At 41.7% G+C, this 27,989-nt stretch overlaps 2 protein-coding genes across 2 annotated transcripts; one reads left to right on the top strand and one right to left on the bottom strand.

The window, feature by feature from the left end:
* The first annotated feature begins 33 nt into the window (after positions 1-33).
* On the top strand, positions 34-2,231 carry ss18l2 (ss18, like 2). Its single transcript, XM_072465463.1, has 4 exons — positions 34-225; positions 628-704; positions 785-875; positions 951-2,231. Exons 1-4 carry the CDS (start codon positions 157-159, stop codon positions 1,005-1,007), a joined length of 294 nt encoding a protein of 97 aa, XP_072321564.1. The 5' UTR covers positions 34-156; the 3' UTR covers positions 1,008-2,231.
* On the bottom strand, positions 1,070-27,922 carry garre1 (granule associated Rac and RHOG effector 1). The gene is made up of 14 exons (XM_072465462.1): positions 27,820-27,922; positions 13,122-14,351; positions 11,011-11,223; positions 10,145-10,285; positions 9,976-10,071; positions 6,858-7,019; positions 6,255-6,410; positions 6,048-6,145; positions 5,760-5,885; positions 4,585-5,672; positions 3,600-3,768; positions 3,224-3,361; positions 3,076-3,151; positions 1,070-2,996 (listed from the first exon to the last, which is right to left on the bottom strand). Exons 2-14 carry the CDS (start codon positions 13,617-13,619, stop codon positions 2,610-2,612), a joined length of 3,348 nt encoding a protein of 1,115 aa, XP_072321563.1. The 5' UTR covers positions 13,620-14,351; positions 27,820-27,922; the 3' UTR covers positions 1,070-2,609.
* Between the last annotated feature and the right edge of the window lie 67 nt (positions 27,923-27,989).

Below are 27,989 nucleotides of genomic sequence, written 5' to 3'. Positions count from 1 at the left end.
GATCATGCATCTGTTAGAATGCCATGTATTGTATTTGCGTGTTAAGTCCAGCAGAGGGCGTTAGATGTCAGACACATTGATGACATTTCATAGAAAACCGAAGAAGAACGTTCACCAAATGTGGCTTAGCGTTAGCATTAGCTTTGAAATATCAACATGTCCATCGTTTTCGTGCCGAAAGGGCAACGAGGGAAGGCGAAAGTAAACCAAGAAACCATACAGCAAGTAGGTCATGTTTTCATGTAACTTAGAACATGGCAGAACTGTGTTTGGGGAAATGACACCAATTGGCTCTGTTCGCGTAACAGTAGCAGGAGTTCGCTATTTTTAAATAGTTATGCCTCAACAATAGAATCAGTGTTCGCAATGAGACAAGTGTCTCTTAAGTATTCACCAAAGGCATGTAAAGATTCAGGTGAAGTATTCACCAAAGTCTTTTAACATGTTTTGACAATCACTTATTCTATTATTCATTTTGGACTGACTTGGTGAAAGCCCTATAGAAATTAATTAGAAAGTACTCATGCTAACTAACCCTGAACTATCAATTTTAAAAGAAAATCGCCAAATGAAACTCTGCACAATGCTAATTTGTTCTAATCGAGTTAATTGTATTGTTTCTGTCAGTTGCTCGATGAGAACGATCAGTTGGTGAGATGTATCACAGAATATATGCAGAAGGGGAGAGCTGTGGAGTGTGTGCAGTAAGTCACAGCCTCTTAAGCCTTTGATTTAGAAGTGTTCATTTGCTAATGTATTTGTACTTTTTCTATTTTTACTTCAGGTATCAACAGATATTGCACAGAAACATAGTGTATTTGGCAACCATAGCTGATGCAAATCCTGACACAGAACCTTTGGATTCGTCTTTACAGGTATATACTGTAATGTGTAACTGTACACATGTGTATTATGTACTGGTTAATGTAATCCTGTTTTTACCTTTTCAGGTCACATCTGGTGAAAACTCTTCCACAATAGTAAATAGTCACCTAGATGGATCTTAAATGTGTAAATTGTATTGTCATGTATACCATGTCTTTACTATGTTAAATAATGAAAACCCATGTACTGCTAATACATTTTATTTATTTTTTTTGCATTGCTGGTACACTTGTAAAGATTCAGTTGCCAGCTCAAGAACAACAAGCAACATAAGCCAAGCAGTTCCCCTTCATATCTTCTATCAGGGCAACATGTATTTTTTTACTCTGTAGAAGCTGCTAGTAAACCATTTGACACAGCTGAGAAGCCAACAGTTACAGTCTAGGGTCTAAAGATGTGTGAAAAGGCTGCAACAGTTGGGAGAATAACACAGACAAAAAGCAACAAACCCTATATCTTGATTGTGCAAAGCACATTAACTATAAAAAAAAAGATATATTTATATGTATATACAGCAAACAATTCTCTGTAAACATGTTAACATAGTTTTCCGAAAACATGGTGTCTTCTCATAAATACAGGCAACATTGGCATCCGCAAACATCACAATAGATAACATTCTGGGTGCATAAAGTAACCCATTGCCATATGGAAACCAAAGAAACAAGGGATCCCAAACACCCTCATCACACTATGTTGTAGTGTTTAACATGGCATATTTGGTAACTTGTATATAAGATTAACTATATGAAAATGTGCTTTTCACATGTTGGGAGGTGAAAAAAAATCTTATGAAATATGCCAACAAGAATACTAACATACAGTAATGGTATAACATGTAAGAAAATACAAAAATAAGATTAATACTGTCAATTATGCACAAAAATATTGTATTATTCAAAACCTTTATGGGAGTTAGCGTTAATCTCAAACAAACTACCAACTGTAGAATAAAGTGAGTCTCCCAATGCTTTCATCCACTAGGATCTATCATCACTGTTCATTTCAGACCATCACTTATCTCTTCAACACCAGTCATCTTTGCACGCTTTGGTTGGTAAAAAATATTCTGCAAGTGCTATCAACATGGCACATAGTTGCTGCTATAAGTCTGATCAATCGTTGAAAAAGTAGTGTATTTCTTTCAAATTACACATCTGCAGTGACTAACTATATTAATGCTGAGCCTGCTCAAAGCCTTAAAAAAAAAAAACTAAATATTTATATTTCATCATTTTCAGTATTTTACAAACTATGAAACAGTAGATGCTAGCTGTAGTCTGGGTCATCTTTGTAAGATTTGGCAGTTACAGCTGTGTTGACACAGTATATTCAGGGCCCAAAAAGAGTATACTTGCCCCAATGCTATAGACTCTTGCAGTTAATTTAGCTGTAGAAGCTACAAGTCTCCAGCTCTTGTCTGAGAAGACTGGTTAGCTCAGCAGACAGAAACGACCATTAGCCTTCTACTAAATATAATTAAAATATGGCAGTTTAAGAAATGTAAGTGTAAGTTCAATGGGTCCATTTGGTTTGGACAATCTGGTTAAGAATTGCCAGCGCGCGCCTCTACAACTTCTACACTAGACATGTCATCACCATGCAATTTTGAATTTAAGGTATGGGCTATTAAGTGCCTTCCTACACGTGGCTCACAGAGGATCAGAACTCCAGGCTCTCTTCAGTACTACAAGAGCTACTCTCATTATGTCTGCCCTTTGTCATTAGTACTGGTGAAGGTAAGAAGGCCTGTGCTCATGTTTCAGGGGAAATGATTTAAAGCCCTTGGTCATTTGTTTGTGTTGCTGCTGCTGCTGCTGTTGTTGTTGCTGCTGTTGTTGCTGCTGCTGCTGTTGTTGTTGTTGCTGTTGCTGTTGCTGCTGCTGTTGCTGCTGGGTGAAGGGAAAACCAGAGGAGATGCCCGTGGCAGAGGAGCAATCGCTGGCAGTGGACCACACAGGCGACTGAAGCATCTGCATTGAGTCGCTCCACTGTGATGAAGGCGGGATGTTCATCTGGTACAAGGAAGAGCTGGGATTGGGCATGGTGTTAGTATGAATGTTGGAGTGTTGCCAGGGTGCTTTAGGAGGCCAGGTTTTAGTTTTGCTGTCCTGTAAAAAAATAAAAGAAAACTACATGAATATGGTGTGTTTTAGATACACTTGTAGGAAAATTTAATAGAAAATTAACCTGATTATCATCCCCAATGTGGTGCAGTGGTGGAGAGGGCAGCGTGCATACCTCCGGCTCTCCACAGCTGTGTTTTCTGGGGTCAGAATTCAAATTAAAGTTCAGGGCGAGTGGCAACTTCATTTTCAGTTGCCATATTAGAACATACCTTCTCTGCTTAACTGCAGCCACAAGGTCAGGGCCAGAAAACATTGAGAACAGACTGTCCCCATTAGCTGAGGAGGTTTCATCACTGGAGCTTGCTGAATCCCCTTGATTGGTTGACCAACTGCTATTTACAGTGTCCCTGAAGGAAAATGTGAAAAAGTTAAAACAAGAGAAAATCTCACTTCGAATGATACATGAGCAGTCTTTCATGACAGAATAGTTATGTGGTTGTGAAATGTTTGGACTAAAACATGCTGAAATTACTCATCAGGAGGATTCTGACTCCTGCCTTCACAGAGGATGGCTGGTCAAGCTAGTGTTCAGTTTTAAAATCAAATAATTAATGATGACTTTGTACTTGCATGTTGCATACATACCCCTCATTGTAGTACTCTGGGTGAGACCAGGTCCTGTGCTGCTGCTCATCAGGCATCGGCCAATTACTGCGACTGTTGCTAGGGCGACGAATGTGCTGCACTTGTCTTTTCTGCTGCATGGCCTGACTGACACCAGCCACATAACGTGCAAACTCAGGGTCAGAGCCAACTGTGCAAACAATGAGAGGATAAAGGCAACTATAAGTTTTTGGCACAATCAGCTGTTCTATTTGTATGTGTGAGGCTCAAACCGTTACTACAGTGCAACAAAGCAAAAAAGTCGACTCGTGACAACTAGTCACTTGAACATTATAGTGAGCAAACAGTCTCTTCATTGACTTTTATTTGTGAACTAATCCTTTGTGGCACAGAGAGTTTGTCCTAATAATCTAGGGGAGAATGAGAAGATCAATACTTTGTGGACCCGCCTTTTGCTGCAATTACAGCTGACAGTCTTTTGACTTATTTGAAAACAGTTCTAGCTCACTCAGATTAGATTGAGAGCGTTTGTGAACAGCATAATAGCATCATATTTTGCCACAAATTCTTGATTTTACAGGGCCATTCTATCACATGACTATGTTTTGTTTTAAACCATTCCATTGTAGCTCTGACTTTATTTCTAAAGTCATTGTCCTGTTGAAGATGAAACTCCGCCCCAGTCTCTGGTCTTATACAGAGGCCAACAGGTTTTCTTCAAAAGGCAAAATGTGGAAAGTTTCAGGGAACACTTTTGCAACCCACTGTGTTTTTTTTTACCACGGGTAGGTAATTTGGCAATAGAAAATCTGATTACGGTAATCAGACCCAGTGATGATCTACCAAAAGTCTAAAATCACATTCAGTCTACTTTTCCGACCCCGTTCTAATTGGTCGGCTTTTATCATGCTGTGTGGGATTAATGGAGGAATTAAACCAAAGGTATAACACAAAAATCACATTTAAAAAGTATTGATTATTCCTTGTAAAGTTATTTATCGCTTACCTGCCGGATCAAAGGGTAGAGTGTCACCCAAGACTCCGAAAGAGCCATCACCTTGGTCCCGGTTGGGCCAAGTATTGTTGCGGGGCCCCTGAGGCTTTTGACCCAACATCTCATTCATCACACTGTCCATATATGTGCTGACCAGGCCCAGACTATACAGGTCTGAGCTGAGGTCTGGCAGTCCATGGGAGCCCCACTGCCCAATGGGTCCCAGAGGTGAGAGTCCTCCTGGGGGCCCCTGTGTAGTAGGCTGCTGCCCAGAATTGCCCAGCCACTTGCTTGCCCCTCTCTGTTGGGGCAGGACCTGAGGTGCAGTCGGTTGTGGAGGATGTGGAGAAGCAGGCTGCTTCTGGCTAATGGGCTGCAGGAGGTGCTGGTAGTACGGCAGAGCCTGGGGAGAAGGCTGCTGAGGGCCCTGCTGCTGCGTTTGACAAGGGACTGGCTGTGCTTGGGGCTGTGGCGGCTGTTTTTGGATGGGTGCTGGAGGCCCGCCCTGGGGCTGTGACTGAGACAGGCTCTGGGTGGGTTGGAGGGGTTGTAGAGTGCTGTGGGAGATGGAGTGAGATGATGGGGGGGCTCCACTGGGGGGCTTGAGCTCAGCTGGATTGGCAGAGGCCACAGAGTTTCTCCTTTTCACTAAAGGGGAGGCCTGCTGGGATTTGCCCATATTAAATCCTGAGAGAAAGTCAATGACATCCTGCATCTCTTGGTCAGTGGGCAGATTCATTCCCTGGTCATCAGCCGCAGATCCATTGGCCAGTGGGTTTTGTGTGGAGGCAGGGCCACAGGGCAGGCTCCCCATTGGCAGGATACCCTGTAGCCTACCATCACTGTTGCCCAGATTCTTCTTTTCTTCACAACTATTGTTTGTTATCATGCTGCGAGATGGGGTGCTCGGAATAGAATAACTCCCTCCACTATTAGAGCTGGAAGAGACCTTTTTGGTGAATTTAGATGTCAGCTTGGATATTGTTTTTGGCAGTCCACTGGAGGTCTTTGAGCTGGTACCAGGGGGCAGTTCCGTTTGGCTGCTGTACTCTGAACTCTCCCGCTGCAGCTGAATCTGGATGGTAGGCAGGGCTTGTTCTCTTTAAAAGAGGAATAACACGTCATTTTCCAGCTAGCACTTAGTGTCGTGCTTTAAAATCATAAACTGAAACAAGACTAAATCTTACCTTCTCTCCTTCCACTTGTTGATATCAAACACTGCTGTGTAAAGAACATCTACAAGCCCCAGGGTCTTCTCTGGATCCAGACTCCTCTGAAGCAAGGACATGGTAGCTGGGTCCTCTTTTAGGCACCTAAACCAATTTAATAAGGAAAAAATATAAATTGTTTTCAATATTTAATACAACCATGATTCAATTATTTACTATGAACACATACAGATATCCCGACAAATATTCGTACCACATATTGAAAAGTCAAGTTCAGTTCCAGCCCAACAAAGTGACTGCACTTACCATGTAGAGGGAACTTGCACAAACACTTTAGATCCCTCCAATGTAATCTGTGGGGCGTAGGCTTCTTTATTCTCTATCTGGGCTGTGTCAACAACCACCTGTGAGATTGTACAAATCCAAATGAGGCAAAAAAAATAAGTTACACCATTGTTATTACAAAAACGGGTGTATTCTAGGAAAATGTGCTGGCAGTGGAAATAAGCTCACCAGACCAGCTTGGGCAAAGAGCAGTTGGACAGCGGTCTTGCACGCGCCTCTCCAGCTGGACGGGCAGACCTGGTTAAGAACTTCTGTGACGGGAGACTCATTGGGCGTCACTCCATTTTGGCCCAACACATCCTTTATGAGCTGCAGCATTGTGTGCTAAGGAAATAAAGAATGCTGGTAACTTTTGCAGGAAGCTGTGTAAGATTTACTGGACAATTATCACACTATCGCTACAGTATTATGCATGTTTTGGATTGATGGGGGAAACCGAAGCATGCAAACTCTGCACAGGATTTGAACCCGGAACCTTCTTGCTACGAGGCGAGAGTGCTTGCCAATGCATGTTGAAGTGGCTTTGGGTTAGGGCTTTTGGTATCAAAGCGGTGCTGTATACATCTTGTAAAGCATTTTCTACTGCATTCATCATGAACTACTCAGTCATCCTCTGTATCTGTGACAGAAGCGGTGCTGTCGTTCTACCTCTAATCCCCAAAAATCACAGTCACGTGATTCATACAGGAAGATAACAAAATGACTTGCCAACAGAGGGAGGGGATCAACCCTCTCACACATTTGAATCTCTCTCACAGACTTTGTACATACCATTTTGAGTTTAAGGTTTTCAGCTGCAGACTCATTAAAGGAAACTCCTTTCAGGAAATGCGAGCCAATCTGTACAGGGATGGTTGGGAGCTCACACTGGATTGGTTGAGGGGTGGTTTGCATCCTGCCAGCCTGTTGGGCCTCTGCGTCACTACAGCAGCCCTGTTCACAAAGGTCAGAATTCAAATGAGTAATAACCGGGGCAAGGATTACCTAAAACCATGAGAAATGTTAAGCCCCCTTTGCGCCTATTGTATAATTTCATGACAAAACACATCTGTTGAAATAACAAAGTATATGGTCAAGTTACTTGTCGTTTAGCTCCCTGGGAATCTTTATTATAGCATAAATTTCCCAAGTTTATATTCTTAAATCTGAGGCTAGTTGGGCCAAAACAAATCATGCTGTCGCTAACCCATTGTCCCCATAGATTTTATACTTTTAAATATATTTTTAATTAAAATTTCAGCTTAGGTCAGATCCTGACCTTATTTTGACCGAATTTGTAATTTGTTTACTCAGGAGAGCAACGTTAAATATGTAGTGCGACTCAAAACTCAAAAAAGAGTTGGAAAAATAGATTTCAATGATATTTCAAGATTCTTGAAATAAAACTCAAACTAAAATAATTCAGCCGTTAAGGCAAGCGCTGCAATTACCTGGAATATATTATGCCTTATAAATATATAGACACAAATCACAGATAAAAGTCATGTCAATCAGCTAATGCGCCTCGTCTTCTCGTAAGGAGGGGAGAACGTGAAGCATTAGGGAGGCAACAATATATAATATAATATTGAATCGTTTGATATGGATGACACGATCCAATACAAGTGTTCACTCGATGTCACATGTTGCTCCATGCCTGCTGTCAGGTTATATATTTTAGATTGGAAAGCGCTGCGGCGTTCTTTGGAAATTCAGGAAGTGAACGTCACTGCTATATTTGAACAGAGGTGTGTTTTATTTTTCAGTTTACTCATTTTACACTGATAGACCCAGGAGTGACAAAAACTTCCATAGACTCTAGAGACGCTCATAACACACCAACGATTCGGGTTTTATGATAGATATTCTTTCCTATAAGAGCAGGAGACTGTGGGAGGAGCTTCTGTCTGACACTGCTGTGGAGACGAGGGAGACCAACGCATACACAGACATGGAGGAAAAGACATTATATTAAGAAATAAATCATGAAATACACAAAATTATAGTGTATTTCTCCCAGCAGCCTATATTAACTATAAAAAATGTTAATGACATCATCACATATAGACACATCTACAGCAGTTAATATCCTAGTTGAATATATTTTTGTAATTACCACAAATACCATGGAACATTTGTTTTTACCTGCCAAAACTTACTGAAATCTAATCAATATTGTCCCAGATGTATCAAGAAACGTATTGGATCATAACAAAACTATTGCTGCATTCCTACTAAGCACGCGGTTCACTTTTCACGGTCTTGCTGCTTTGCGGATTTGCATCATGCATTGTGTTCTGCATTCTGATTGGCTAAACAGTCTCTCCGCATCTTCTCTACCTGTGTGTCAATAACGTTATGGATTAATATGTACACGTACGTAAAAACGCTTGCCAAATTGAAGTTTGCGAGGCCGGTGAGAGCGCGCGTGTGAGCTGCGGGACACGCTGGTGAGAGCGGTGCAGCGCGTGAGAGGCCGGTGAGAGCGCGCGTGTGAGCTGCAGGACACGCTGGTGAGAGCGGTGCAGCGCGTGAGAGGCCGGTGAGAGCGCGCGTGTGAGCTGCAGGACACGCTGGTGAGAGCGGTGCAGCGCGTGAGAGGCCGGTGAGAGCGCGCGTGTGAGCTGCAGGACACGCTGGTGAGAGCGGTGCAGCGCGTGAGAGGCCGGTGAGAGCGCGCGTGTGAGCTGCAGGACACGCTGGTGAGAGCGGTGCAGCGCGTGAGAGGCCGGTGAGAGCGCGCGTGTGAGCTGCAGGACACGCTGGTGAGAGCGGTGCAGCGCGTGAGAGGCCGGTGAGAGCGCGCGTGTGAGCTGCAGGACACGCTGGTGAGAGCGGTGCAGCGCGTGAGAGGCCGGTGAGAGCGCGCGTGTGAGCTGCAGGACACGCTGGTGAGAGCGGTGCAGCGCGTGAGAGGCCGGTGAGAGCGCGCGTGTGAGCTGCAGGACACGCTGGTGAGAGCGGTGCAGCGCGTGAGAGGCCGGTGAGAGCGCGCGTGTGAGCTGCAGGACACGCTGGTGAGAGCGGTGCAGCGCGTGAGAGGCCGGTGAGAGCGCGCGTGTGAGCTGCAGGACACGCTGGTGAGAGCGGTGCAGCGCGTGAGAGGCCGGTGAGAGCGCGCGTGTGAGCTGCAGGACACGCTGGTGAGAGCGGTGCAGCGCGTGAGAGGCCGGTGAGAGCGCGCGTGTGAGCTGCAGGACACGCTGGTGAGAGCGGTGCAGCGCGTGAGAGGCCGGTGAGAGCGCGCGTGTGAGCTGCAGGACACGCTGGTGAGAGCGGTGCAGCGCGTGAGAGGCCGGTGAGAGCGCGCGTGTGAGCTGCAGGACACGCTGGTGAGAGCGGTGCAGCGCGTGAGAGGCCGGTGAGAGCGCGCGTGTGAGCTGCGGGACACGCTGGTGAGAGCGGTGCAGCGCGTGAGAGGCCGGTGAGAGCGCGCGTGTGAGCTGCAGGACACGCTGGTGAGAGCGGTGCAGCGCGTGCGAGGCCGGTGAGAGCGCGCGTGTGAGCTGCAGGACACGCTGGTGAGAGCGGTGCAGCGCGTGAGAGGCCGGTGAGAGCGCGCGTGTGAGCTGCAGGACACGCTGGTGAGAGCGGTGCAGCGCGTGAGAGGCCGGTGAGAGCGCGCGTGTGAGCTGCGGGACACGCTGGTGAGAGCGGTGCAGCGCGTGAGAGGCCGGTGAGAGCGCGCGTGAGAGCGCGCGTGTGAGCTTCAATGTTTAATGGAGTATTTCTTGTATAATAACTGTAAAAAAATCAAAGGTTTCTACTTCGCGGATTTCGCCTATTGCGGGTTCGTTTTGGAACGTAACCCCCGCGATAAACGAGGGTTCACTGTACTTCGAACTTTATAATCTACTGTAAGCTTCATAAAATGTAATCTTGACACAATTCACAAACAAAATGAACTTACCTGTAAGGCAGTCTCTATGGACTTGGGGCTGAGGTGAAAGCCGCCCTTCAAACCATACTCACTATGGCCCAGGCTTTCTAGTGCGGCTTTATATGCCTAGAATTAAAAGACAAACTAGCTTTTACAGCAAATACTTATGAGAAGTTGTTCTGATTGGATTTTTGAGTACCTGCAAAGTATAATCAATCTTCATGTTCAGCTCCTTCAGCTGGTGCTCAGGAATAGAGGTGGTGTTTGAGCAGAAGAGTTGCTGAACCTGGATTCCTGCCAGGCAGCCGTCTCGGCCTCTTTCTCTTAGCCTCGCTGTGGCCTAAGAGCAGAACAAGCCAATACGTTCATGCAACAACACCAACACCACTTCAATGCAACACTAACGGTACAAGAACACACAATCTGACCCTAAATCAGTTAATAGCCCCTCTGTGTCGAAAGTCAAGGTTTTTCTGTGGAGGCGACTAGATGGTGTTGTGTAATCGAACACTATATCCAATTGGTTTTCCATTTGATGTACAGAAACATAAAAGGTGTGCTCCAAATGCACACTCTTTCACTTAGAGCAGTGACCTTCCATAGGCAGCCGGAGTTCAAATTAGACCCCCAGAGCCCTCATCTGGCCCTTAGAACTTTAAAGAAAAATATTGCGTCTAAGCTGAAGAGTGAATCTTTGCAGGAGCGGTTGAAAGATTGAAAAGCACATTAATCTTTTTTCTTTGGTCCTAAATGATGATTAATAGGCTGTCAATGGTTTTACCCAGTCATCAGTAATAGATAGGCATGTTACAATACTATATAATGACATGTCCTGCCTTGAGACAAATAATATTACATTACAACAAGATGCATTAGAATACATCTCAAAAGAGCTTGTGCCAGAGTGAGTTGAGAACAAATGTAATGGGTGAAAATGTTTAAGTTTAACTAGGGTATCAGCAACATCCCGGAAAACAACAACTAACAAGCTTTCCAGTTTAATCAGGGCATAGATCGGTGTAATGAGAAAGTCCAGGTCTTGTGGCACCCATTGTCTCTACATACCTCAGCTGCACCTCTCCATGAGCGGGAGGCTTCGTCCAGCTCTGTAAGGGGTGGATGGTCAGAGCTTTGGGAGCGGATATTGGCACAACGCTCTTGGGCTTGAGCCAGAGCTTCTGCCAAACATGACTGAGCCACAGGCTGCACCTTCTGCAACGCCTGGGACAGAAACTGGAAATGGACCTGCATCACCGTGAGGAAGCACCGCCCCAACACCTACAAAGCAAAAACAAACTTACAAACAGCCACAAAGTACAACAATGGACACTTTTGTAAAGTTAAGGCAACAACTAAAGGTAAAGGTCTGGTATTAACACCATTTACACCATCCGTACCGGACAGGGTTGTGCAATTAATGGAATATTAATCAAGATACGTTCATTTCTAATCGTCAACAAGATACTTGGCTCTGATCCACAGCCAGTCCTCGGTCAGTGAAAGCAACAGGTTTGGAGCAGGAAATAAACTTTTTTTTGTTAATTATTTAAAATGTATAATGTTAATGTTCAAGAAATCAATATTGAAATGTTTTCTGTTTTAATAAAACTAAATAAAATGTAATCAGAAACTGATCGATCAGCCTGAGGAAAACAATTACAATTGGTTTATGTCATGTGACCCAGCCCTTACAACAGACATGGCAGAATTTACTGAAGTTTTAAATCTGTGTATGTAATGTATATTTACTTACTTACTAGTAAAGTAATAGTATAGTTTTTGTGAATCGTTTTAATATAAATCGTTTTTTATTGTTGACTTCAGAAGAACGGTCCGAGTGCAGACACTGGACACCACAGAGTCCACTATGGGCAATGGGTTCTTTTTCAGGTACCAGCTGAAAATATCTTCAGAGGGCGGCTATGTTCTAACGGCACAAATATTCTTCCTGCTATTTGGGTGAGATGACAACAGGGAGTACAAACTCAAGCCAGTGGCATTTATCTATTATAAAAAGAAAAGGCACCGAGCAGGCTAGGATGTGATAGAAGTATTCCTAAATAATATAACTTTAGTAAAAAGAAAAGCTGGTTTATGTAATGCTAATTGCTATCATTTTCTATATTGGTAGGAAACAAAATAACACAAAAAAGAAATGTTAAAACCTGTGTTGTATCTGCTCAAAGTCATGGACAATATGAGTAATCAGAAATATGCAGAGCAGAACTAAAATTGGGGCACTCTCAATAGTTGGTCAATACATATTCAGTGTTTCCTTTTTAAAAACCTAATTCTCATTTTACATCTTGAAGTTAAAAAAGAGCCGTGCATCATTCATACCGAAGTCTACCGAATAATATGACTTAATATGACCGGAATGTTGATCTGACACAGTTGTATGACAAAAGTGTTCAACTTCAGGGATTAAACAAACATATATTTTGTGACCTGGACTAGAACACAAGTGCAACTGCCCACTGTTGTGTCTTGACGTTCATAAAATTAGCAATTAGTATATTCAAGTGTATAACTGACTATCTAAGACTGTTCCCGTCACGGTTTTAGCCACATCCACAGTATTCCTGCTGGTGACTGGCCACAGGTATTGTCCACTCTCTCAATTACACCAGTGGGAATTTAAATGTCAGTGGCATAAAATGCACATATTCACTTTTCAATTATAAAGGACATTGTATTATTTAACAATTGTGAACACATTCAAAATTCAGTTCAGACTTAAAACTTGTGCCTCATCATGTTTACACTGATATTGGCACTAGATATTATGTATTACTATTATTGCAGATTGAGAGCAGTGAAAAGATTGTGTGGTATGTGACTTTCTATCTCACATCCTGAGTGTTTTTCACACTAGACGCTCAGATCCTGACGCAGGCTTAACACTGTTGGTGAGAATGCCACTGGAGCAATGAGACTTTGAATAATGAAACCAGGTTTCTGACAGTGCACCTCTAGTAACTTAAAACTTTAAAGAGGACAAGTCATGAGCCCATGGATACGATAAAGACACATGAGCCGAGGCCTTATAAGTCAAATATTTACACAAGAATAAGAAACAAAGTATTGTGCGAACAGGTCAAGCCACAGTCAAAAGTGAGTGGCAGTGAGTTGACTTTGTGCTGAGAGTATGAGCTGGTGTTGGACTGCACACTCACCTCCACATCCTGCAAACTGAAGTCATTCTGGTCTTTGAAATTGGCAGCCCCAGCGCTCAGCTCCATAAGCATTTTGGCGATCTCTGGCTTTATTGCAGCAGTCAGCCTGCTGGCCGCCTCCATGACGTGTTCCTGCACGTCCTTCAGTTGCATAGCTGCTTTGGAATAATGAGAGTTCCTGAACACACTGCTAAACAGGTCTGTGAGAAAGGCGCTGGCCCGGCAGAACACGTTAAGAGCATCCAAGTATTTAGAGATGCCTTGTTGAATATCAGCAACAGCAGTGGTGGCACCAGAAGCAGGCGGGTGTCCGCTGCTGCTCAACGCTCCTGTTCCCATCGAAGAGGCCGAGCACGTGGAGGCGAGGGAGGCGCTCAGGGTTCGGCTCAGTTCAGGCATCTGGTACTGCTGGTGCTGCTGCACTTTCTGCTTGGACCCGCCGAGCAAAAAGCGACGCTTGTAGTCCATTTTATTTTCCTGCGCACTACAACAATACATAAGTGGTGCACCAGCACCGGAAGCTCCTGTTTTTAATCTTTAATGCAAATAATTCTATTTTTTTACAAAAACTCAACCCAACTGTCCTGAACCTGTTCAAGATTTGTAAAAAGAAATCTAGGGGACTCCACCAGCCAGAGGCACATCTCAGAGAAGTGTGTGAGAGGAGTCAATCAAAATGATGATATGCAGCACTGCTGCAGATGCATCAGGTCCAGCTTAAAAACCAGCAAAGCGTACCTGTTCCCAGCATCTAACAGAAGAATCATAGTAATGGAGCCAAGACTGACTCCTCCTTATTGAATGGGAAAAGGTGACAGACAGTACAGCCAGAACTTTTAAAGTGCATTACTTCTCCTTTAGCAGAGGGGGGAGTCCTTCATAGAGTAGAATATGTACAGCTTTCTGTTTGTATATGAAATATATCACAAGCACTAAGGGCAGTAGTTCATTTTAAAAGCTGGCAGAAAGCACGTGTGCTCGTCTGCAGTGGAACTGTGGAGGCAAATGGCAGACAGATCCAGTCTGTCTTTAAGCCTCTTCAGAGCAAGACACAGGTGACGTTGGCTCTGTCTGTTCAAATCTTCTGTAGCTCTCGTCGCTCCTGTCAGCTGGCTGAGGTAGATATTACTCACTACGGAAACAAGTGAGCTTCCAGATCTCGCTGTGGGCAGCGGATGCAGACTGAATGACGAAAGCACAAATGTATCTGTAAGGCCTCTTGGTCATTTCCTATGGGACAAAGGGGCAGAAACAGAGAAGAGAAAGTTCAGTGTTTTCCTCAAATGGACGACACTCATTTTAAAACAGATATTTTGCCTTGTTTACAACAGTAGCTTCCAAATGTTTCAGACATTGCTTTGTTTGTGTTAATAGAGCTTCATAACACAATAGTTCTTATTGTAAAAATAAATATGTGTATCTCACTATAGTATATAGAAATAATATAATTGGTAAGTGAATTGCTGTATTTTGGGCCGATATGTCCACTTAAACTCATACTTCTTTAAAATCATCATTAATTGCATTGTCACACTGGAGAGCATAGGCAAGGCAAGGCAAGTTTATTTGTAGAGCACATTTCATACACAAGGCAATTCAAAGTGCTTCAAACAGCAGGAAAAATGCATTAAAATCAAAGAAATTACAGAAACAGAAATACAATAAAATTCCAACTGATTGTCTAAACTAATAAAATCACAAACAAAAGAGAAGAGTGCAAAGAAAAAAATCCTTTCAGTCATATGCGCAGCTAAACAAAACTGTTTTTAGCTTAGATTTGAACATTGTCAGAGTAGAAGCCTGTCTCACATCTTCAGGAAGACTGTTCCAGATTTTACCTGCATAAAACTGAAATGCAGATTCCCCGTGTTTAGTCCTGACTCTGGAACCAGCAGGAGGCCGGTCCCTGAGGTCCTCAGAGTCCGAGATGGTTCATATGGCACTAACATATCCAAGATGTACTTTGGTGCAAGGCCATGGAGAGACTTGTACACAAGCAGAGCTGCTTTAAAGTCTATTCTCTGAGCCACAGGGAGCCAGTGCAGAGACCTGAGAACAGGACTAATGTGATCATACTTCCTGGTTCTAGTCAGGACCCGAGCAGCAGCGTTCTGGATGTACTGCAGCTGTTTTACAGCTCGTTTGGAGAGGCCAGTGAACAGGCCGTTACAGTAGTCTAATCTACTGGAGACAAACGCATGGATAAGTCTCTCTAAATCTAATGGTATAAACACTGCAATGAAAAGTTATACAGATAGAATCATAAAACATGTATGGTGGTTGAGCTGTTTTAAAAGGTTTCAACGTACAATTTTGGAAAATGTTGATAAAACAGCAATAAGGTCACGAGTATACATAGCCATATATATTTCGAGAACAATATTTCTTTTTTTTTTAAACATAATTACTGCGTCTGAATAATTTAGAAGTTACAAATAATAAAACCTTTTTTGCGTTTTTCAAAATGGATTATATTCGTTTCCTCAGTTTATAACTAAAGTTAAAATATATTGTTTTTAATATTTTACTATTTAGAATTAGTTTGCTCATTACCACAACATCCCAAATCTAACCATGATAATTAATAATCCAATAAAACTTAATATATTTTCTAAACGACATAGCAACCCTCATAAATCACAATTTATAGTTTCTTGAAATGCATTTTAAAATCTGATCACCGTTATTTATATTTGGTAAATTAACCTTAAATATCTTGTGTGGCAGTAATGAGACGAGGGTTTGGCGTTTCTGTAACGAGCGTCATGTAGAACGGTAGAGGACATTAGCATGTATTTATTATCTATTGAAATAACATATTAATAAAGAGGAAGGAAAATAAATAGTATAATATAATAATAGTTTTGCTATAAAAGTAGTTTGGAATATTCAAACAGCAATTGTAAAAGTACTGATGAGTGTCAGCAGCCATTTTAATATGGATCATCAGGGATCATCATGTTCCACACGGCCATAAAAGCCACACTTCTCTCAAGCTCCAAATGAGCAGCTATTCCATCTGTTTTGGTCATGACCCCTAAACCCTGGAACCTGGCAGAGGTACCCCGAGAGCGAGCGCTGTGGGCGACCCCCGTGCCACGCCAATAGTGTTACTATTGCTCTTGTTTTGTGGTTTAGTGGCATAATTGCTGTGGCCTGATGGTTTCTAATAAGCATACAAGATGGTATTGGGTTCATCAAAAGAAATGCTTATTTTATACTTGGCTTGATGAGATCGATACCTCAGCTTCGACATGACTGCACTTCCTTACCAGCTTAATGGACGATAGATTAATCGGTATAATTATTATCTGATATCTATCAGCCTTGATTAAATAAACGTCACACCAAGACATGTGTGAAGTTAAAAAATAATAAAAAATGCTTCGGTTAAAGGCATGTACCACATTTAGTATAGCACCACTAAAGCTTCATGTGAGGACTCACTGCAACTTTTCTAATTATGGTTTTAAGTTCAAAGTTAGTTTGAAGACTTTAGGGTCCACCGAGTGCGTAAATATATTAAAACAGTTAGAACACACTTCTTAAATGAGCTGGTCTTGTGACACGGACTCTGTTTTAGAACTCGTGCTGTATTACTGACTTGCACTTGCACTTGGAGACCTAAGGACGTGACTTTGGACTTAACTCTGATTAGACTTGGACTAGAATAATAAGTACATGAGAGCGACTCTCAAGACCCATGGCTCTAATTCTACCCTGACAACAGATTTTTTAAGTGAAGCCGTCAAGTAAATGAGCATTTTGACGCTGCCTAAGTCCAGTTGCTCCATGTACACATAAAACACAGACTTATTCTCAAAACTATTAATGCTGAAAGTCATTTTTGAGCGATGAGACGAGCCACAGCTCCATCTCTGGTTCCCCTATGCCGATTGAAAAAAGAATTATCTGACCGATATAGGCTCATGCTGCAACATCCGCTTCCTTTCCTCGTGCTTTCATTAGTGGCACAATGAAGTAAAACAAGAAAGCCTTCTCCTGAGACATCGCTGCAGAGTTTCTCCTACAACTCAAGCTCTTGATGCAGTGAACCAGGACTGACCCGCACACTGCCCATTCAGCAGGGAAGCAGGGAGGACAGTTGTGACCGTCAGAGCACCAGACAGATTTATCCCGTGCTCGTTGTGGTCCTTGTTTTGTCGTGACACTGCGCAGACACAATGGTCATTAGCAGCATTACAGGGGCTTAAATGTGCAGAGGAAAAGCACATTTCTCAATATCATATTCAAAGCCTATACAAGCCTATAGTCTACGTTCATGTTGTATCTTTAAAAACATTCAAAGCTCATTGAGATTAAACATACCCACACCTTCAATATTAAATGTATACAATTGCCAAAAATGTTATAATTCAGATTTATTTTGCATTTAACATTTTAACTAAATCAATCGGAAAAAATGCAATCCAATGAATCACACTTTTGTAATCTAAAAATTATTTAAACGCCCAGTTATCTACAATTTAAGTCAAAACATTGTATTTCATGTTGAATCTTATTGGGGCATTCTGACTAAAATAATAATAACTGTAGACAATATTGAGCTAAAACGATGACAATGCCTAAAGCAACATACCTCACTGTGAAAAGAATCTGCCTGTGTCTGCTTCTGTTGAACGAGGCTTTGCACTGACGTTACATGAGGCCATTGTTCAGGACAGTGAATGAGCCATTTGTCTGCACACGGGGGGGACTCACAATACTATTCATTTATTCTGAGCAATATACAAAATGTCTCCCTGATACTTTTTCAGTGGCAACTAATGAGATCTAATCATCTATAGAATTTTATTTGGAGACATGATTTATTGTAGTCAACCGTTTTATAAGAGGATGTTTTAAATTGGGGAATACAATAGAGGTTCTTATGCTTTATTGGCCATACAATGATGGAATAGAAAGATTATGTTACAATGCAGGGATATTATGACCTAATCCAGAGATAATCAAACCTAGTACGTGTATGAATAAATATAACTCTTCCTTAGATCTTTCTTAGAACATGCAGCTCATAGTTGTTGAGCTTTCCTGGTCTGTAACGCGACAACTGGCAATGGAAAAAAAGCTGTTGTGTTCAGGGGCATGAAGGCCTGAAACTTCCTTTCAATGACAAATGCAAAAAGTCATCAATGCAACTCTCTATCATTATTAATTCATACCACAGTCAGTGAGAATTTCAGTGCTATTTAATTTTGTCTAACGCACTAGTCCGTCAACAGTTAAAGCTGCATTCATGTGGTCCTGGGGAACTCGAGGAAAGAAAATGCACATGAACACCCACAAAAGTCGGGAAAAAAAACACGTGAACTAATTTGTTGATTCATCATGAACATTTGAGCTCTTTGACTAAACGTTACTGTTAGTGGTGCACAAATATGGACATTATGGTTAAACGCTTTTTGACTGTTATGATGAAAAAAAATTGTGTTTTTTGTGTTTTTTTAGTTTGTGCAGTTTGAGGTTTAACAAAGAAAAAAATGTGTATTTTGTATTGGGTTTATTAAAAAAATATATTTCATTATATTATTGTGAGCCGTGTATCGCATCAAAATCATGAGGGACCCTGTGATTCCCAGCCCTACAATAAACTAGTTAATATTTATTCTAATATAAGGATCACATCTACCGGTATTTTAAAATTATGACATAATACCCTTCTTTGGGGGAAAAGGACTAATATAGGCAGGCTAAACGATTATTTTTATTAGAGTATAATTAGCCTCTGCACTTTTCCATTCTGTGAATTTGCGGTTTTATCTAGATTATTTCTCAGACTAAAGTGTCTCTCTGAACCTCTCCAGTCGTGTGTCATCATCGCGTTGCTCCGCCTCCTCCTGTAACAGCAGCAGAGACTCTGTAAATCACAAACTCCGTCTCTTCTCCTTTAAGTTACTTACTTAAGTTAAGTTTCTTTGTCATTTCTGGGTCTTTCGACTCAGAAAAGACTGGATTAAAGTTAACAGTCTGTTTTGTTAGAATATAGAAGCCTCTGTCCTCTGAAACCGATATTACTCAAGGGACGTGAATATCGGCCGATATTACTCAAGGGACGTGAATATCGGCCGATATATCGGCGCACCCCTAGTTATTACATTTAAGGGTTTAATGTCAGTTGTTCATTGATGAGAGCAACGTATTTGTGCAATAACACTCAAGACTACCGTTTAATTTAGAGCATGTTTCGTTAGCAGCTAAAGTAAAAATAATATGTTTTCCAAAACAGAAAACTAGCTAACTTTTTAGCTATGGAAAAAGTTAACAACAGAACTTCACTCTATTAAAGTGTGGACTCCAACTTTATTATTGGTCACACTAAAATCCCAACTTTCTGAGATAAAAAAGTGCATAAATGCAAACAAGTAGGAGCTGGACTTCTGCTCCTTTTGGAATCCAGAGTTCCAGAGGAGCGCATGAACGCAACACAAATCACATTAAATTTCCCTTATTCCGGAAGTTTCCCTGAGCTAAGTTCTACACAGACTCAAAAGACCGGAAGTGCCATTACAACAGAAATGCTGATCCAAGGTAAAAGGGGCAAAAGTGGGCGGGACAAAGTAAGGTGAATATCACCATAGCAATGTGTTAACTAATGCGCAACGGTTGTGAGGGGCCTAGCTTCATGTAAAAGACAGAAATAATACCTCAGAACTATCTCTAAACTATTTCAGTTTGTGCCCGTGGTATAAACACATTCAACAGATCTGATCCATGCGTTAAACAGTTATAAAACACAATTTTGTTAGAACAATAAGAGGGTGATTGTAATAAACCGGATAAGTTTAGATTCTTGTCCCGAGCCCGGCTCAAAGCACATGCTCTTGTAATGAAGTACACGCTCATCAAAAAAAACACTTGTTCGCTGGACTTTTCCTGAAATGCAACCCAGGATTCACAGTTGGAAGATTGAAGCGTGTCCTAACTGAAATGCAGCGAAAATGCAGCGTTAAAAGGACAAAATGGGACATTACTGTGGATTGATTGAATTTGATAGTATAACAAACATTATTTCCATGTGTGTTCCAGTGTCAGAAATCTTATATTGGCCCAAGTGAGGTCAACATCTCTCATCAATATCTAAAGGGAACTCCACTGGCTGCCAGCCTGCATCATGAGGCTGCACCCAAACAAACACATGTGATGTAGACTCCTCCCCCCGGAAGGACTGGCCGTGTCCCAGCTTCCTCTGTTTCTTCTCCAACACGGAGCTCAGTGCTAATGTTAGCTCTGCTTCCTCACTCACCGCACATGTCAGCTGCTCAACAAGATGAGGTTTAGGTTTCCTGGAGCAAGCTCCCTGTCGCCAGCAACAAAAACAGAAGGCCAATGCCCTTGTGTAGTAAATCACACAGTAAAGTGTGTGTTATCTGTCTGGCAACATCACCAAAGACAAGTCCTGATGACAATATACAAACAAATATAGGTATGGTAATCCATAAGACATTTGCCAAAATGTGCCTGTAAACAAATTTGTGGTTCAGGTTCAAGAATCGCATGTGAATGAATTAAACCCAAAATGTGAAATATCACTCCACACTGGGGCTGCACAATATATCGCAATCAAATTACAATCACATTTTGATTAGTTTACGCTGCACTTATATAGTCATTCTCAACCTGGGGGCCAGGACACAAAGATTCTCAGGGGTTCTCCAGGGTGTCTTAATAAAGAGGCACAAACTAGAATGTGTGAATTCTAACGAAGAGATTTCATATGACTTGCCTCTATAAAGTAATTTAAAATCAACAAATCTTTGTCCTTTTAAGACAATAGCTTCTCAGAAAAGAGAAGAATGTTGGGGTCTCCAAAGTATCCTCAAGTGGGAGGTTCAGAACCACTGAGAATGGACAAAGAGAATGAGAAGGTGTTTTATGGAAAACACTAACCCTGTAGTTTAGTTGCATGTTCTGTAAAACGATAATACTCCTAAATGTGTTTCAAATAGTGCTGGTCAATATCAGAATTCAAATATTGTGAATGTTGTTTTGAAGATATGCAAAATGTATATATTGACCATAAAAAACACTATAAAGAGTTGTTTAAAAAGAGAAAAAGTTGTTTTGAACTTTCAAATAAGGACATAAGGTGATAATTGGAACTTTTGTGATTAGTTTTACAGACATTTCATATTTGTCTGATAATTAACCATCAACTAATATGTTCAAGAACACATTTTAATGACATTATTTTGTCTTAATATTCTTACAAAGATTCTAAAAACAATGTCAACCACCCCTAATTTCAAATGTGAACAGAATTCTGATTTGGGTGCCCTCACACTAGGCCAGTCAACCTAAAGCGTGGTACCTTTGTCCAGTGTGCAAACTATTCATGCCCAGGCTGGTGGAGGTGGGCCAAAGCACAGAACATGCTCATGTAAACACACAAAGTTTACGAGCCTTGTCATGTGCGCTGATGATTCTCATAAAAATCTCCAACAACATGCAAATGACACGCTTACTTACTATCAATAAAGACTGGGCAGCTTTCATCTCCTGATGCCCTCCACGCTCATCAATGTTAATCCAAAAGGAGCACGTATCACAGGCCATTGGGTTGATTTCCTCTGCTACAGCATTAGCGACATACATACTTATATGCATGTATGTACATGCAAAACGACATGTCTATGGAGAAAAGAAGGCTTCAAAACTCTACCTAAAAACATACAAAGTGCCCTTTTGATAAATTCATAAACCTAATAATACAAGTAAAGTTACTATAGCGGTAGATTTTTATCCCTCAGGTTGACGAATGAGACAGACAGGACAGGACAGGTGGGTCGTGCTGACAGTCCCTTATCTGTGCACCACTGTGAGAACCACAGGCCTTTGCCTCTGAAGCCACAGTCCTGACCAGTATTAGCCTCTCGTGAAGTCTATTTCAGCCTCCATGGCCTAAACAGCTGCCGCACAGTCTACAGCCACTGTTTTTAGACACTGAGGAGTTGCGCTAGAAAAGGGGGAATAATCGTGCTCCTACATCTGTTGTCAATGAAGCACAGGAATGCCTTCCCTGGAAGCTCCTTTGTGTGAGCTCAAACAAGCATCAGGAAAAACAGCTCACAAAGCAACCACAAATTCATAAGTTCACGAAAGTCAGAAATATATTGGGAGGAAAACATGATGAAAACAAATGACTAAAATATTATAATATGTTCAAAACAAAACACAACAAAGGCCCTGACCGTCTTGAGCTCGAGTGAGGCGACAGTCGGCGGATTCACAGACGGGTCAAGAGGGTCGGGCCCAAATGATGGGACAAGTGCTGTGAGCAACTGTGTGACAGGGGCCGAGGCAGGCAGCGCTCGCACCAGCACAAGGGGCGTATTGTGGAGGGCCTGGTCCGATCATACCAGCGCGCAGGGGGGGAAACACTCCACACATGCAGCTGTGCAACGTCAGGGGAAGGAGACTCCAACACAAACTGTATGATCGCTAATCGGCATCAGAGTATTTTCACCCTCAACACGGAGTACGGCTGAATTTAGGGCAGTACAATTAGTCGCAAAAGTATCGATAACGCAATATTGGCAGAGGCGATCGTTTAAATGTCCTCCATCTGCCAGAAATGTATTGGTTTTTGTTTGATTTGGGGTTTTTTAAGTGTGTTTTTAATTATTATAAGTATTACCGTATTTTCCGGACAATAAGTGGCACCTTTTTTCCATAGTTTTGGCCGGGGTGCGACTTATACTTATATTTATACTTATACTCCAGTGCGACTTATGTGATATTATTTGTTATTTTCACACTTGCAACCGCATTTCATAATCCAGTGCAACTTATATATGTTTTTTTTTTTCTCTGTTATGCATTTTCTGACTGGAAATTAAAAATGCTGCTTTTATTCATGATTGTATTTAATGTGTTCAGTCTATATTAAGTCTCGGATTTGTCTCAGTTAGTTTTTTTTTTTTTATTTGCTTTAACCGTTTTAACTGAAAATAATGTGCCTAAAAAATTTGAAAAAGTTTGTTTTTCGCAAAAAACATATAATATCGATATAGCAGCACTGAAATTTTTAATAATTTTCACAGCCAAAGTACACTAGTTTTAAACAAAATAGATTGGCAGGATTAGCAGAACAACATGATGTGTATCAGAGACAGCAGCAGAGTCCCAGTGACAGCTGAGCAACGGGGGATGAATGGCAGGGGAGTTTACATTCTAATCAGAGCTTTTGTGCAACATGTGTGACTCAGAATTGGACAGACAGCAAACAGACTGAACTCAGTACTGTAGAGCACAATGCAACGTGTTCGGAGCCCAACCACTGGGTATCAAAAAGTGAAAGCTGTGTAGAAAGGCTTTCTGAAGAAAGGCTTTGACGTCAGCTTCATTCACGAGCGCCGGCTGACAAACGCCTCCCTTGGCTTGAAATATTTATTTTGTGTTATTTTGTATTATTTTGTGTTATTTATGGGTTTTAAATTGTCATAAACAACATGGTGGCGCATTAGTGACAACTAGTGCTTTGCAAGACGTATTTTGGCAGATTTCTCCTGAAAACATACAAATAATATTGATTTCTAGCATCTTCTTTTGTTTTTTTGTAACATGGAAATCTCTGCCGGTGACTCAGAGATTTGCCTGCAAGTCGTGCGGAAGGAGGAAGACATTTGGTTTGGAGCTATGCTGTATTAGAATATCAAGTAAATAGTCTATGATTGAAATTACATTAAAAATAGACAGAAACATCTAGTTTTGGTCATTACTTGCATGATCCATTCATGTTCTGTGCAATACTTGAACCACAACCAGGGCACATTTAAGACATCCCTGAAGCATTATATTATAATGCAAAAACATAGAGATACGGCCATTTTCAACATCGCCCACCACTAATTTACATCAAGCTCACATACGCCAGCTTTTCCTTGGTATTGGAATAAAGTTTAACATCTTAGCATTATGACAACACATTCTTAGGTTACAGAAAAATCCCTCTGATAAGGAACAGGAAGTGCCAAACACTTACCCTGTTGTGGCAGTGAGCAACAGACCCGTGTGGTGTGCCACTAAACTGTGAATTTAGAAAGAAGAAAAAATTAATAAAGTGCTGTGTTTTTGGTGTGACCTCATCATTCTGTTTCATTTGATCACAAGAGGTTAAGGCTCCTGCAGCACAGTGGGAACATGTAACTTAAGGGCAAATAGCTGACCACAAACTCAAGCTCAACTGGTTTCCCAGGAGACAGGGCCCAGAGTTCCCATGCCTTTGGGCTTTAGTCCTCTTCCACAAGACCACCCATTGTTGCTCCATACCGAAAGGGGACATTTATTTGCTGATGTTTAAATCCTGTTGTTCATAGTATTTCGCTTAATTCACGCTTGCATCATTAATCCTGCTTACAAGGTCATCTTCTCGTAGCGCTCAGAAATCACTTTGTCAATAGTGACGCAATAGATTGATACCCGGAAGACTAATTTGTAAGTCCATAAACAATCACCCGCACTCAGTTTGGTCACTACAAACACATGGATAATATTAATCTCTCACTGTTGATAATGGTTTTGTTTTTATGGTTCATTCCCATTCATCCGCAGAGGGCTGATTAACACAGGCACCATTTAAGTTCCAAACAATAACCAAATGTTTAAATCTCAGTAAAAGGATATACAATTTATAAAGTAAATCTGGATCTTTTAACTTCTCACCATGTTGTAATGCTGTTCCCAATAGTAAAGGTTTGAGCATGAAGAGAGATAATTTCCTTCTGTTTAACGTGTAGCGATGTGGCTAATTTGTTGATTATTCTGTCAATGGTGTCGAGAAAGTCATTTTTATTTCATTAGGATTATAACAATTTATAACGACCACAGCAGAAAGGATAATGCATGGAGTGAGCTGGCGTTTTGAGAGTGACTGGACAGTTTAATCTGCCATTCACTTCTGAAGGTGCCGTTTAATCATACTTACATACATACATACGATTTACTGCACAAGAGCTCAATTATTTGGGGAGATTACACAGGGAATGCCTTTAGTGTTTTTTGTTGACAACAGCCCTAACGCAGCGGTTCTAGGATAAGCGCTCCTCTATGTTTTTAAAGTCCATACAGCATAACCAGGATTGTTCTATTTGTTAGTGCCAAACTTGTCTCTGGTACAAGGCGTTTCTTGCCAATAGCGATCGTCTGTGCTCGCAGCCATAGCTGAACAGCCTTACATTCCAAATCCTTACTGTTGCAAGAAGATGACGTAGTTTGTACTTGAATGTGAAAGAGGCTCTTTCTGTGTAGCATTTTATATCTTAAAATAACTATATAACTTTATATCTTAATATCTTAAAAAGCCTAAACAACATAGAAGATGACCAAACATATTAAAAGAACAAACAAAGGAATAACAAAGTAAACACAAATCTGTCTGTAAACTTGACAAACAAGTTTGTTTGGAGTACACAAAATTCAAGGTTAGTAGTATGTTATAAAGGTAAAACGCTAGGAAAGAGAGAAGGTTTGCTTGAGAAATTCCTTCTAATAATACCACAGACTGTGTTAACTCAACTGTGACAAGTTGGCCACTGTCCAGGGTGTACCCCGCCTAAGGCCCAAAGTCACTGGGATAGGCTCCAGTCACCCGTGACCCCGAAAGGGAACAAGCGGTAGAAAATGGATGGATGGATGGTGTTAACTCCTCCCCCAGCACACATTCTTGTGCGATGCTCGTGTGTTTGATTCAAAGAATGCAGAGGGGAAACACCAGAAAGCTCTTTTGTCAAAAGGAAGTGTCAGTCGGGTCTGTGCAGGCTGGAGGTACTGGGCTCCACCTGAAGGGAGCACAAACACACGTCTTGTGACTGTGGATTGCCTCGCACACGCATCCTGAACAGGTCATGTGTTGACACAAACTGACAAAGCACTGACAAACTGTGCTCAGCTATTAACTGTGGAGAAACAGCTGATGAACACAAGACATTTAAACTGAAGAAAGTTGCAGAGCTCAGCATATGGTAATTAATTGTAACACGGCTCTACAACGTCTGAATAGTTTTAGAACTGTCTCATTAAAGCTACTGTATGCATGAATTCTAGTAGTAAGTGAATTTACCTCAATTTAAATACCACCGTATAATTTGCAGTGCCGTTACTTCAAATTCTAAATATGACATAGTGCGTTAGGTTATGTTGTTGAAACTAATCCGCTAAAGACCAGACAATACGACTGTCACTGCCATTGTCTCGTCACATAAAGGTACTTGCTGAACATGATACTGGTGGCCTCCGACTGGCTGCTGCGACAATTACAAGAGCAAACCTCAACAGTAAACACACTGAACCTGATGTCAGAAGAGAAACGTCCTGGCCACACCGTCACCCCTCATGGGACAGAAGTGGGGCAACATTATTCACTAAGGCAACAGGATATCTCGCCATCATACGCAGCCTTAAAATGAAACTGCCCAACACTAACTCCCAGCGTTGGCCATAATGATAGGTGGCATTGTTGGACGTAAACACACCAAAATGATAATCATACGTTAGTAAATAGGATGGTGCGAACGAGGCATTATTTCTTTGAAAAGGGGGAGAGATAAGATTACAACACCTCTATCTATAGTAGGAACCTGATGCTGGGCTATATGTTTATCAAACAGCACTCCTATTCTGGGGCCATCACTTAAAATGCAACATGCCTCTCGTGCTCGCATCTCACCATGACTGAACAGTTGGCAAAAACAAAAGGAACAACTCCAGGAAAGTTAAATATTGTGATCACTATTTGACAGGAAGGTGTGGGAGACTTCCCGCAAGCGCAGTTGGACAGTTTCAACGAAACTCCAGGGCGAGATGGGAAAAGTATGTCGCAGCTACTGTAAATAAACCCTTTACCGATTCGATTCATCACTATATGGAAGCGGTTTTCCCGGCGTGGTGGTAAAGATTATTATTAAGTAATGTTAAGGTATGTATTGGACGTGTGAAAAGTATAAAAACTGCATAGAGAGAATATTGTGAATGTTTTCGGGTTGTCGTCAGATGCCGCTGAACACGGGCGGATACCGGTAAACAGATGGAGGCATTTATTTGTATCACACATAGCTAGAAGTAAAATTATGATTAAGATGAGGATTTTTAAAAGGTGAACCATCAGCTACATATTTGAGTAGGCAATTGAATTCTGCTAAATACATTCACTCGCTCGGGTCAGTGCGACAAACACCTAAAGCCTATTAACCTATTTCAAAGCCACTTGCATTTAAGTCCCACTTAAAGTATTACACACCGTGCACCCGTGCAAGTCCTGTCATTTAGATAGGGAAAAACAGGAGCGCTCGCCCTTTACTCTATGGGGCGGACAGCCGTGCCCAGCTGCTAAATACATCAGTATGTCAGAACAAAAACATACGACGAAAGCCTGTATAACATTGATGATGACTTTCCAAACGTTATCCGTGTGAACATACACAAGTGAGTGGCCAGTGGGTGCGATGCATCTGTCTGTTTTCGCTGATGAACAAGCTACAGGCTGCAGAGCTACGTATGCTAACAGTAGCTGCTAGGCTAGCTCTCTGCGACACGGCTGTAAACGTAGCGAAAGCCCCAGCAAACGTAAGCCGCTAAACAATAACTAACATCAGAGTCAGCGCAACGATCACTGCAAGTAAAAGTGGTGAATGCAACAAAATAGAAACATTTTCACGTTTAAGTTACTGGGAACATCGCTTACCAGCTCTAGGCATCCACCCTCTCTTGACAGCGTATCGTATCCCCGTCTGTGACCACAGTTAAGATGGCGTAAGTGAAACCTCCACACATCCGGTTACCTCTTCAAAGTAAAGCAACGACATAAACGTGAGAGGAAACCATAACATAAATAATGGATTAGTTCTAGAAGAT

Source organism: Eucyclogobius newberryi, unplaced genomic scaffold, assembly GCF_026437365.1.
Source record: "Eucyclogobius newberryi isolate DKJ021-1_F unplaced genomic scaffold, fEucNew1.0.hap1 SCAF_5, whole genome shotgun sequence".
NCBI classification, from domain to species: domain Eukaryota; kingdom Metazoa; phylum Chordata; class Actinopteri; order Gobiiformes; family Gobiidae; genus Eucyclogobius; species Eucyclogobius newberryi.
This window is presented reverse-complemented; position numbering and strand designations above follow the sequence as displayed.

Bases quoted from the DNA above. Each gene is read 5' to 3' on its own strand.
- garre1 (XM_072465462.1), bottom strand. From the start codon at position 13,619: ATGTATTGTTGTAGTGCGCAGGAAAATAAAATGGACTACAAGCGTCGC. The intron at 5,886-6,047 runs GTAAGTGCAGTC...AAATTGGTTTAG, and splicing joins GTGCAAGTTCCCTCTACATG to GTGCCTAAAAGAGGACCCAG. The intron at 2,997-3,075 runs GTTAATTTTCTA...ATTTTTTTACAG, and splicing joins ACATTGGGGATGATAATCAG to GACAGCAAAACTAAAACCTG.
- ss18l2 (XM_072465463.1), top strand. From the start codon at position 157: ATGTCCATCGTTTTCGTGCCGAAAGGGCAACGAGGGAAGGCGAAAGTA. The intron at 705-784 runs GTAAGTCACAGC...TTTTTACTTCAG, and splicing joins AGAGCTGTGGAGTGTGTGCA to GTATCAACAGATATTGCACA. The intron at 876-950 runs GTATATACTGTA...TTACCTTTTCAG, and splicing joins CTTTGGATTCGTCTTTACAG to GTCACATCTGGTGAAAACTC.